Genomic DNA, 12,022 nt, shown 5'->3' on the forward strand with positions numbered 1-12,022 from the left:
AAAACTAGATCCTAATCTTGGCAGGGGCAAAAAAGGGAAGAGTCTTCTGGTTTTGCAAGGAACTTGGACTCCCAGACCTTCACTCCCAGAGATCAGTAGGTCTGTGAGAAACTTCAGCAAACCCCCTCGACCCCACGTCAGCCTACAGACAGCACCAGCACCACCTTTATGGCCTCAAGAGGGTTTTTCTGACCTGCTCCTTAGGACCTGCAAGCACAGAGATAGCCCTGCCTAATGCCCTGTCCCAGGCAGTCTCTGCAGGGCAGAACGGAGCATGCAGAGGGTGGGATGGGGTCTGTGAGCACCAGCGGGGAAAAGACGCTGGGACAGAGAAAGAGCTGCCAGCAGGGACAGCTGCAGGCAGCAGAGACGGGCAGGGAATGAGAGGGAACTGCAAACAGAATCGCCATGGGCAGATGGACTGGAGCAAATCATGGTCAGTCCCTCCGATACAGACACCTTCCTCCGAGCCAGCCCCCCGTGTCTCCTCTCCCACCCCATAGAGCCTCTGCCCTGACAGCCATGGAGTCCAGGCCATGAGCCACCTCCTCTGTGGCCAGACCTGCAGCAGAGGAGAGGGGCATCTCTCCTGCCACGGGCCCATTTCATGCTGCCTGGCAAAGGGGCTGAGAGCGACTGCCCTGCAATGCTGCCGTCTGCGAGGCAGTGTGTGCACCTGGGGAAGGTGAAGGCTTTCCCAAGGTGCCTGTCTGTCTGTCTTTCTCTCTCCTTGTCTCCCTTTGCAGCAGGATTATCGTGTTGCTCCTTGTTTCCCCTCCTGTCCGTGCTGCTTCTGTTCTCTCGGGGTCCCTGGGGCTGGTGGGTTTTCAGCTGCAGTTCAGACACCTGCCCTGCGAGTCCTCAGCCTCCTTTGTACCTGTGCAGCTCCAGGAAATGCAGTTGATAGGGGTGTGAAATGAGCTCACCCTCCTTTAAGGAGAGCCCATCTTCTGTCCTAACCGTCCTTTGACCATTTCCCTGCCATGTAATGCCCGGCTTTGAGCTGTGCTCCGGAAGGGAACTGCTGCCTCATAGCATCTCTGTGATGTCTCAAAGACATCCGAAGAAGCTGCAGAGATGCTAAGAGTACGGAAATGGTGGTGGGAAGCTGTATACGAGCAGCTGAAAAGAGCCCTGTGTGTCCTTGGCTAGCGGGGGAGTGTGCAGACCTCGCTCTGGTGCCCTGAGAAAGGGTGAGAAGTTTGGTGCTCCACAGTTTGAAACTGGACTCCTCTGCTCTCAGCAGTGGCTGGTTTCTTTTTGGGGTAACAGGTGACTGATCATCCTCCAGCTCAAAGAGGTGTGAGCAAAGGACAGCTGGGAACAAGGCTAATAGACAGACAAGCTGTGCTCACTCTGCACAAAGAGACAATGAATTGTTTTTCTCAGGATTCACAGTAGAAATGCTGAGAATTTCTGCCCTTGAGAAGCACTCCCCAGGTGTGACAGGAGCATCTCAAAGAAGATAAGCATTATTAAAACGTCGTTAAAACTCTGTTCCTCAACCTTCATTGTTTAGAACTGGTGTTGAAGACACTGAAGAGCCCTTCCATATGACAAGGGGATTTCACCTGAGAGAAATTGCAAATGTCAGAGCTGGTCACCCCCATTCCCATGTTCCCACTACTGAATGGCAGGGCTGACTCCTCTGGAGCCCATGGACAGAGGCCCCTGATCCTCTCAGCACACCCAGGCAGTGCAAAGTGGAGCTCAAGGAAGGGTGCTACACACAGATCCTCTCAGTAAAGGGAGAGGCAGTATGGGGGGGTTTTATAAGAACTTGATGATTTGGGGGGTTTTTACTTAAAAAAGTTTCCTAACTTCTTAATGTCTTTTCTTCTTTGGACAGTCACACATGCTTGGAGGAAGCAAAAGGTCCAACAGCAGCACCTTCAATGAGTTCCTCCTCATGGCATTTGCAGACACCTGGGGGCTGCAACTCTTGCACTTTGCATTCTTTCTGGACATCTACCTGGCTGCCCTCCTGGCCAACGGCCTCATCAGCACAGCCATAGCCTGCAACCACCGCCTCCACACCCCCATGTACTTCTTCCTCCTCAGCCTCTCCCTCCTTGACCTTGGCACCATCTCCACCACTGTCCCCAAATCCATGGCCAATTCCCTGTGGGACACCAGGGCCATTTCCTACTCAGGATGTGCTGCACAGGTCTTTCTGTTGGCCTTTTTCTTGTCAACTGAGTATTCTGTTCTCACAATCATGGCCTATGACCGCTTCATTGCCATCTGCAAACCCCTGCATTACAAGACCATAATGGGCAGCAGAGCTTGTGTCAAAATGGCAGCAGCTGCCTGGAGCAGTGGATTTCTCCATGCTCTCCTGCACACTGGAAACACATTTTCAATACCACTCTGCCAAAGCAATGCTGTGGAGCAGTTCTTCTGTGAAATCCCACAGATCCTCAAGCTCTCCTGCTCAGACTCCTACCTCAGGGAACTTGGGGTTCTTGTGGTTAGTGTTTGTTTAGGCTTTGGATGTTTTGTTTTCATTGTTGTCTCCTATGTGCACATCTTCACTGCTGTGCTGAGGATCCCCTCTGAGCAGGGCCAGCACAAAGCCCTCTCCATGTGCCTCCCTCACCTGGCCGTGGTCTCCCTGTTTGTTGTCACCGCAATGTTTGTCTACCTGAAGCCTCCCTCCATCTCCTCCCCATCTCTGGATCTGGTGGCAGCTGTCCTGTACGCAGTGGTTCCTCCAACAGTGAACCCCCTCATCTACAGCATGAGGAACAAGGAGCTCAAGGACACACTGAAGAAACTCATTCAATTAGTACTGTTTCAGCAGCAATGAACTGTCCATCTCACCTCACGAGTGATTTCTAATTTATCTCAGGCAACTCTCATGCTTTGGGCATTCTCTCTGCGACAATCATGTTTGTAAATGCTTGAATTCACCCCACTTCTCCAGCAGCACAAAGCCCATCTCTCTGACCTGGAGGCCTTCCCTAAATCTGCCTGTCTCTGTGTCGGGGCTGGCCTCCCAGGTAGCATCTCCGTAATAAAAGGGGATTTCCTCAGTACAGTGCCTGAAGGTTGGGCTCTTCTTCCCCAGCTGGGGCCAAGAATGTGCTCAGGGAGTTGCACCCCAAGAGGCCCTTTGCTGTGCTTGGTTTTTGTATCAGCTGAGGGGCATGAACTCATCGGGTGATGTGCTTGGGAATGAGGGCTGGAGTCAGCTGTCACTTGTGAGTGGCCAGTGCCCCCGGGGTGGACGAGTGGCCAAGTGGTATCTGCCAGGGACTGTCTCCCATATTACAGGGCTGGCGACAGATGACCGTCCTTCTGGAAGGGAATATGGATCCACCCAGAGAGCACAGGGGATCTCCTGGGACAGCATGTGCCTGGGATGGGCAGTGAGGGGACACTCACAAAACCAAGTGGAGTCACCCAAAGGTAAAGGGCTAAACCAAAGAATGCACTGACTGAGGGCTCAGAAATCTCAGGAGAGGCAGAGGAGACCCAGCAGGCACAGGGAAGGGAGCCTCAAGACTGGTTCATGTCATCTAAAATGAAAAAAACATTCATTCTGCCAAATGACACGTGAACCCCTCCTGAGCCATTTGGACTGCCTTGTGTTTGCTTCAAGCATCGTCCACAGCCACAGCCCCTGGGAGGGGGTGGACAGGCGCAATGGTGCTCGTCCAGCTGGGTCTGCCCTGACCACCACGGCCAGTGGTACTCCCTGCAGCCGGCTGGATGGGCACAGATGGGACCTGGCCCTTGCTGTTCCCCCCAAGCATGTCATTCAAGGAAGTGCTGGAAGAACAGGCCTGGAGGGATCCTCATGGCACTGCATTGCCTGTGGCTGTGATAACCGATTGTCTCCCTCCTGCAAACACTTCCTGGGTCAGGCGCTTGGGGACAACCATCTGGCAGTGCTCATGGGAATCCATCAGGACCATGTCCTCTGGGTGGGCAAGGGGACCTCAGGCACTTGTCACCCTGTTGGAGAGCAGCTTGGAGAGCAGAGACCTGGGGGGAGGAAAGAGAGGTCCCATGGCTGGCAGAGTGAAGGTGCTGCTGTGTGCCTGGGGCCAGGGCACTGCCACCTCCGAGGCCCTCTCCTAGCTCCTGAGAAGCTCTTGCAGAAGCAAGCAAATCCCAGAGAACAACCTTCCCCACACTGCTGGGAGTCAAGGAGAGGGTCACTTCTGTGAGAGAACATGACAGGCCAGGAGCAGGCACATGGCTGGGGTTTGTGTTTGTGAGGTCACTTCTGCCCCAGGACCTGATAGGCCAGCAGCAGGCACAGGGCTCACATATGGGGCTGTAAGGTCACTGCTACCTCAGAAGCCGGCAAAGGGCTTCAGTGCTGATTGTGAGGTGACTTCTGCCTCAGTACCTGATTGGTTGGTGTAGGTTCCTGGAAGTCACCTGTGCCTGTGCTGCTGTTAGGCCAGAACCAGGTTAATTGGCACAGGAGACTGTCCTGGAGGGCAGAGAGGCCATGGATCCCTCGTGGATCTTCAGGGACAACGTCCTCAAAGCCCAGGAACAAACCAGTGTGATGTGATGGGAGTCAAGCAGGGCCTGGCAGGAGAACCGCATGGATGACCAGGGGCACCCTGACTTAGGAGTTCAACCACAGGAAGGAAGTTCCCGGAGGGTGGAAGGGGGAAGAGGCTGCCCAGGAGGCAGATAGAAACGTTGCCTGTGGGTGCAGCGATGGAGTTAGGGAAGCCAAAGCTCAGCTGGAGCTGGAGTTGGAGCTGGAGCTTGCAAGGGGTGGGGAGGGCAACCAGGAGGGCTTTTGTAAGCATGCTGGCAGCACAAGGAAGGCAGCTAAGGAGAATGTGCTCTCACTGCTCAGTGGGGCAGGGGACATAATGACAAAAAAGCTGGATATCTCCTTGTCTTTTCTACCTTCCATGCTACTGGTAAGATCTGCCCCCAGGCCCCCCTGGTCCCTAAGGCTGTTAGTGCCCGTGTGACATTGCTCTTGATTGTCTTTGAAATGTCGGGGCAAGCAGGGAGGTTCCTGCTATCTGGGAAAAGGCAGACATCACACCCATTTCCAGAGAAGGGCAAGAGGAAGAATGCAGGTCAGCTTCATGCGAGTCCCTGGGAAGGTGATGGAGCAAATGCTCCTGGAAACCATCTCCAAGCACATGGAGGGCAAGGATTGGCAGAGCCAGCATGGGCTGATGAAAAGGAAATGGAAACTGTGCCTGACCAACCTGATTGCCTTCTACCATAAGACTGTGGGCACGAGGGGAAAGCAGGGGACTTTGTGTGCCTTCATTTTGGCAAGGCCTTTGACACAGTTGTCCATGTTCTACCTGTAGCAAACTGTTGAGATCTGCAAACTGAAAGACAGAAGTATGTCCATTTAACTATAGTTGTTCCTTGGCAGAAAATTTCCCCATTGAGAGTGTTGGGAGCAAATATGGCATGACGAATAGCTGTATATGTGCATGTATATACTCAATCAGAGGAAGTAGTTACTGTAGTGCATGGACATGGTGCTGCCAATAAAAAGGAAAGGAAAAATTCGTAAGAATTGACAAATAATATTTGAAGTTCTGGAAATGCTGTGTTCGCAGGCAGTGCTGGGGAGTGTGATCCCGGAGCTACGGGAACCTTTCTGGAGCACTAGCTGGTCACCAGGAGAAGTCTCCCAAGATCTCTCAGGGAGACACCTTATTTCTCTCTATTGCCTAGAAAGGGAAGTGCAGGCAGCTGGATTAGGCAGAGACATCTGCATGGAAGGGTCTGGCACTGGGTGAGATCAGCCTCCTCCCTGTTGCTGCCTAAAATCGGTTACACTTCATTGACCATGCAGCTAGATGTTTAGGGCCTCCTTTTAAACAGCACTGCAACACAGGTATGTTGAGATTGGCGCCAATTTGGCCATCCAAATATATCGCATTTCATTGAAGCTGGTCACCCTGTTTTCTGCTCCTGGTAAAGAGAGCTCAAGCCCTCAGAGTGCGCCTTGCTCTTTGGAACGAGTGAGGAGTGGCATGGAGAGCCCTGGGCAGGGAGTGGTTTTGGTGAGCACTGGACTGTGTGTGAAAAACAGAGTCATCTTTTTTAATGGTGTAGGCCTGATTGTAACAGAAATGTTTAGAAAATGACAATAAACATGAAATAAATAAAAAAAAAACCCTAAAGCAAAGAATATTTTTTTACACTCTTCAGCTTTTAACACTCTTTATATTATTATAATCCTCCTTGTTGGTGTTTGGGGCGGATTGCGTGTGTGTGTGTGTGTGTTTTTTTTTTTTAAAAGGAAAGTGATTTCCAGACCTGGGGTGAGATGCAGTGACAGGGACACGGACATGTGGGGCCTTTGTAGGAGCCCTGGTCCCCTCTGCCCAGCCTCTGTCTGCAGCGCAGAGGGGCTCCGGTCTCCCACAGGTCAACTCTGAGAGCTGCCAGGCCCAGGCAAGTACCTCACATACACCAGGGCCTCTCCAAGTGCCACTGCATGCTTGTGGTTAGACACCTGAGCTCTGTATGAAAAGGTGAAGGACTGTTTAAAACTGTTTTAAAAATATGAGCACCTTTTCCTCAGCTGCAATAATTCAATAATTTTAATAAATTCTCCACGTTTTCCCTTGAGAAACTCTTGGAAATCTTCAGGAAGGGTATGAATCTCAGGAGAAGAAATACTGATCTCCCTCAAACTTGCATTCTCACTGCTCTGTCTCTTCTACTGTGCTTTTAACCTCACCAATCTTTCACATCTTTCCCCATGCCCTGATTAACTTGATTATTTCTACAGTCATCTTTGCATCAGACTATGTGTAGAAAGCAACTTTCCATAGTTTTCCATTTCTCCTCCTGCTCTTACTCTTTAATAACTCAGATAGTTCACCTTGCCTCCTCTTCCAGAAGTCTCATTGTTTCTTTAGACAACTCCTGAATTGTGTTGCTATCTCTCCTTTCCTGTCTGGCTGTCAAAAATATTTCTAGCAAGGTTATTCCTTGTGGAAAGTGAACATTACTGGAGGCGCCTTGGACTTAGCATGCAGTTAAGGAGTGTATTTTATTTTTTCATTCAAATGTATCATGTTTTGTTGTTTTGATCACAGCTCAGAATTATCCTCCTATGTCTCTTTGGAGCTAGTTCTCGAAGGAAAGCAGGTGGGAATTGGTGCATAGAGGCTGTAACACTCAGCTACAGACTCCAGTGGAAAAAGGGTTGATTTTTACAAGGGTGATGTAGGTCCCCAGTGGCCGAAGAGAGAAATGACGAGGCTGGGGAGGTGGGAGGAAGGCTGTTTGTACATGTCTGCTGTCAAAAATCCTGCTTTTCTCACACATCAGGATTCATTGGGAGACCCTCTGAGTCACTATGAATCAGAGAATGTAGATATCACTTGTTCTGTAAGTTGAAAAGTAAAGAAAACTTTAAAAGCTGGAGTATTTTGTCTTTTTTTAGGTGCTCATTTATATCTTCCTCTTGTAAAGACACTCCTGAAACCTCTCCAATTAGCCACTCCAGATCTGAAGAACTGAGGGAAATTATGGAGATAGACGTGGCTCCCTAGGGCTTTTGCATTGCAGTGACCCCTCAGCAGGGGTATTTGGTGCTGAGTCCATGAACCTCAGATTCTGAGAGGAGAATGAACCAACCTCTCAAGAAGTTGAATTCAGAAGCAAATCATAAAGTTTCTTGGAGTGTTAATGAGTCCCCCTGAGGGCCATTACTCACAGAGCCTCTCCAGGGGCTGATGAGAACAGAGGCAGTTGTTACAGGTAGGTAAAGAAAATGTGCGAGTAGCTCTGATGCCTAGAACACATGGATGTGTTTTATCATACCACATGGCCATCACTGACACCCAGCCCCTGAGTAGGGTGATGCTTTCCCTCCTGCTTTGCTCAGGGCTCTTTGTGGGGGCAGTGTGAGGGTGGGGGTGTGCCACACTGAGTGAGGGACAGCGAGAGGACTCCCTGCAGGAGGAGGAAACAAGGCCCTGGACTACAAGGACATGGTGTCTTCTGGCAGGCCTCAGTGGCAGGTACAGCAGCCATAGCCAAGAGGACAAAGATCTCAGTTCTGTCGGAAGCTTTCAGCCTTGGCAGTGCCCCTGGCCATCTCCACACCAGGCTGTCCTACACTGTCCCATGCCTGCACCTGCTCCACTGCAGCCTGTAGACACCCAGCCTGCTTCCCCTCCTTGCTCTCACCCAGGGATCTGCCCACCTTTACTGATGCCTCTCCACCCTCCCTTGCTTTTCCTTCAAACACAAAGCCAGGGGCTCACCACAGACTCCCTCTGCCTGACCTCTTGCACCACAGCACTACCCTTCAAGGGGCATTTCTTTTTTTAACATCCATTCTGAACCTCTCAAGCTGAAGACTGTAGCTCTTTCCCCTTCTCGTGCTGCTTCCCACCACCAAAAAAAGCACCAAAATCTTTGAAACCTCCCTTCAAGCACTCATGGGCTGCTACTCTACTGCCCTTAGCCTCCACTTCACCAGGATAATGTAGCCCAGGTCCCTCGGCCTCCCTGTACAGCTCATGTGCTGCAGGACCCAAGCCTCCTCTTGGCACACCTCCTCTGCACCCTCTCCAGGTCCTCCCCATTCCTCCAGCACTGGGTGTACCACACTGGGACACACTGTTCTCCAGGTGTGGCCACCCCAGTGCTGGGTTGAGGGGGATAATAACTGTCCTTGTCTGGGGGGCCACACGCTTCCTAATGCAGCCTCGTATGCAGCTGGCCTGATCTGTGGTAAGCATGCACCACAGGCTCATATGGCATCCCTCCTGATGTCCAGGCCCTTCTCCTCAGCGTCACTCCCTCAAGGCAGGACCTGCCGCTTCTCCTTGCACAATTTCAGGAGGTTTCTCTTGGCCTAACATCCAAGCTTCTCAAGGTCCCTCTGAATTCAAGCTCCTTTGTGTCAGCTGTGAATGTGTGTGTGTGCAGATGGCTCATCCTATCTTGCCATGCCTCTGACAGGATAACAGCATGACCAACCAATAAAGGCCACACTTTTAAAAGAACTGCCAGAAACGGTTGAAATGAGCGTGGCAACCATCTCAGAGAAGCCAAAGGAAGGTACAACGCAAGCAAGACCAGGGTCAATGGGTAAACAGTGGTGTGCTGATTGCATGGGAGGAGATCAGGGTGGTAAAAGAGAAGGGCTTGTAAGGTGGAAAAGAGGGGAAAATGCAAAGAAGGTGAAGCCAATGAAAAATCAGGGCCACTGGGGGTACCTGCCAAGCAGCCCTGAATCTAGCCATGGCCATGGGGAAGCTGAATGTTTTCCCTAAGGTCAACAAGCGAAGACCCAGGGTAGAAGGAAATGCCAAACCATTCAGGCTGGAAGGGACCTCCGGTTGTCTCTAGCCCAACCTGCTTCTCACAGCAGGCTCAGCTGTCAGCTCCAAGCAGGTTGCTGAGGGCTTTAGTCATTTAGGACCTGAAAACCTCTGAGGATGGAGGTGGCACAACCTCTCTGGGCAACCTGCCCCAGTGCTTCACTCTTTGGATGGGTAAAACGTTTTTGCTTATCCCCAGCCTGAACCTCTCCTGTTTCAACTAATGCCTCATCCTGGGACTCCTCTACCCATGGTGCACAAGGGTGAAGAGGTTGGCTCCATCTTCTTGATGATCTCCTGGTAGGTATGGGCAGGCTGTCATTAGGTCTGCCCAAAGCCTCCTCTTCTCCAGGCTGAACAAACCCAGCTCCCTCAGCCTCCCACACTGACAAAGTCAAGCTTACAAATGTGTGCCTAGGTTGTTTAATGGATCTCCCAATCCTTCTGGATTTTACAGGATCTGCAGTATACCTTAGGCCTGTTAGAGTGCAATCAGCCTCATGCCATGACATTCTGCATACGTCACACCCATTTGACATCATGTTGTGGTTACAGGTGTTGTAGATGGTGAGGAGGACAAGCAGTCATCCATAATTAAAAAGAGGTAACCTCGCACCACGAGGAAGGCCTGGCTCTGGGGATGCCATGCGTGGTGCTAAAACACATACAGAAAAGGAATTCAGGAGTGCAAGAATCGCAGCAGCTATCGCCAGAGATGCCAGAATCACCCATCCCTTTCAGTTGGAAGCGACCTCAGGAGGTCTCTAGTCCAACCTCCTGCTCCCATCGGGATCAACACTGAAGTCACACTACAGTTCCTCTGGGCTTTGTCCAACAGTGTCCTGAAAGCCTCCAAGAACAGAGAGGCCATAACCTCTTCAAATGCTTCATTATCCTCACTGATTTTTCTCCCTGCTATCCCATCTTAGTTTTTAACCATTTCCTCTCATTCTTCTGCCATGAATCCCTGTAAAAGCCTGGTTCACTATGGGTGGCCACCTTGAGTTGGGAAGCTGCTAAGAGTCACCCCAAAAGCCTTCCCTTCTCCAGGCTGAACAAGCCCCGTTCCCTCAGCCTTTCCTCCCAGGGCAAGTGCTCCAGTCCCCAAGCACCTTGGGGTCTGGCCACTGAAATCACTCAGAGTAATCAACAGCATTCTTCTGCACGGGGCCCCAACTGGATGCAGGATCTAGATGTGCTCTAAGAAGCCCGAGTAGAGGGGGATAGTCACTTCCACTGATCTCCTGGCTTTGCTCAGGTTCATGCAGGCCAGGATGCTGTGGCCTCCATGTCTGCCAAGGAATGCTGCTGGCTCATGTTCAGTTCGCTGCCCACAAAGACTCCCAGGTCCTTCTCCTCAGAGCTCCTGCCCAGCCAGGGACTCCCCAGTGTGTATCGCTCCAGGGTGTTGGTCTCTCCGAGGTGCAGGGCCTGGCATTTGTCCTTCTGAATTTAACAAGGTTCCTGACAGCCCATTCCTCCTCCCGGCTGAGCTCCCTCTGAATGGCAGCCCTCAAGCATGTGACTGTTGTCCCAATCCAATATCGGGAAGGTTTCGTGATGATCCCAAGGACGAGATTAAGACCCTAAAACCGGTCAAATGTCGTACAACCTTTTACCTTTATTTTCAACGGAGTGGGGAGAAAAGGTGGGGAAAGGCAAAGAGGAGAGGGGAACAAGGGTAAGGGGAAAAGACAGAGAAAGTTGGAAAAGGAGAAAAGAAACTAGCTACCACCACTCCGAGTCCCATGAGTCTCCGAGTGTTCTGCTGACTCCGCCTGAGATCTTCGGTCGTTGGAAGGAAGCCCCCCTCCCCATTCACACAGGCTGCAGTTTTTATAGGTTCTTGCCCCACCTCTGGGCGGTGCTTCCTCGCTTCCCATGCAGATTAACTGTCATGCGCAGTCCGCCCTCTCGGAACCTTCCAGAAACGGGCTGGGGCATCTGGGGGTCTCCTGCTCATGCGCAGATGGCAAATGTGTACGTGCAGTTCGTGCCAGACATGCTGTTTCCCTAGAGGCGACCTTCTGCCCTTTTTGCACCCTTTTTCCCCCATGCAGGTGCACGAGGCTGTTTACCTCGCGGACGGCTCCCGGGGACGCCGGTGCAGCATTGCCCGACACGCCTTGGCAGTAGCAGCTCTGCAGCAGCAGCAGCAATGTCGAGACAAAATTGCATTTAGTACCAGTTCTCTACACAAGCTCTCAGCGGGGATGAGGGTGGGGGTCTGAGCCCCCAAAGCCCAGCAGTCTTGCCCTCACCAATGCACGTCCCTGCGGGCTGGTGTCGAGGTGGCCGTGTCTAGACAGCCCTGGGCGGGGCTGAGGCCTCTGCAACCCCCGGGTCCCCCTCGGGCTCCAGCAGCCCCACAGCGGTGCTGCCAGAGAGGAGCAGTGAGGTCAGAGAAGAGCAGCCGTGTCACAGCAGCCTGGGGCAGGGCAAGGCGGGGCGGGCTGGGGCGACCTCACAGTGGGGCAGAGCAGCATCCTTGGCATTCGGGACACCGAGCTGCCTGCGGCCCCTGGGAGAAGGGCTCTCTCGGGCTGAGGGGGTGAAGCGCCTTTGGCCCAGAGGAGCTGCCGGCCCCTCGGCCTGCAGTGCATGCCTGTGCCCATGGAGCTGGAGGACTTGCAGCTCTGCTTGCGGCGGCACCAGGATGAACGCCGGGAGCTGCTGGAGAAGCTGCTGGAGCAGGAGCAGGCTTGTGGCGTCCTGCGAGCAGCTAG

The 12,022-nt window shown here is 52.3% G+C and overlaps 1 protein-coding gene across 1 annotated transcript; it reads left to right on the top strand.

Moving 5' to 3' along the window:
- The first annotated feature begins 1,855 nt into the window (after window positions 1-1,855).
- On the top strand, window positions 1,856-2,809 carry LOC135325819 (olfactory receptor 14C36-like). Its single transcript, XM_064503797.1, has one exon. It carries the CDS (start codon window positions 1,856-1,858, stop codon window positions 2,807-2,809), a length of 954 nt encoding a protein of 317 aa, XP_064359867.1.
- The last annotated feature ends 9,213 nt before the right edge of the window (window positions 2,810-12,022 follow it).

This window comes from Dromaius novaehollandiae, unplaced genomic scaffold (assembly GCF_036370855.1).
Source record: "Dromaius novaehollandiae isolate bDroNov1 unplaced genomic scaffold, bDroNov1.hap1 HAP1_SCAFFOLD_30, whole genome shotgun sequence".
Classification (NCBI taxonomy): domain Eukaryota; kingdom Metazoa; phylum Chordata; class Aves; order Casuariiformes; family Dromaiidae; genus Dromaius; species Dromaius novaehollandiae.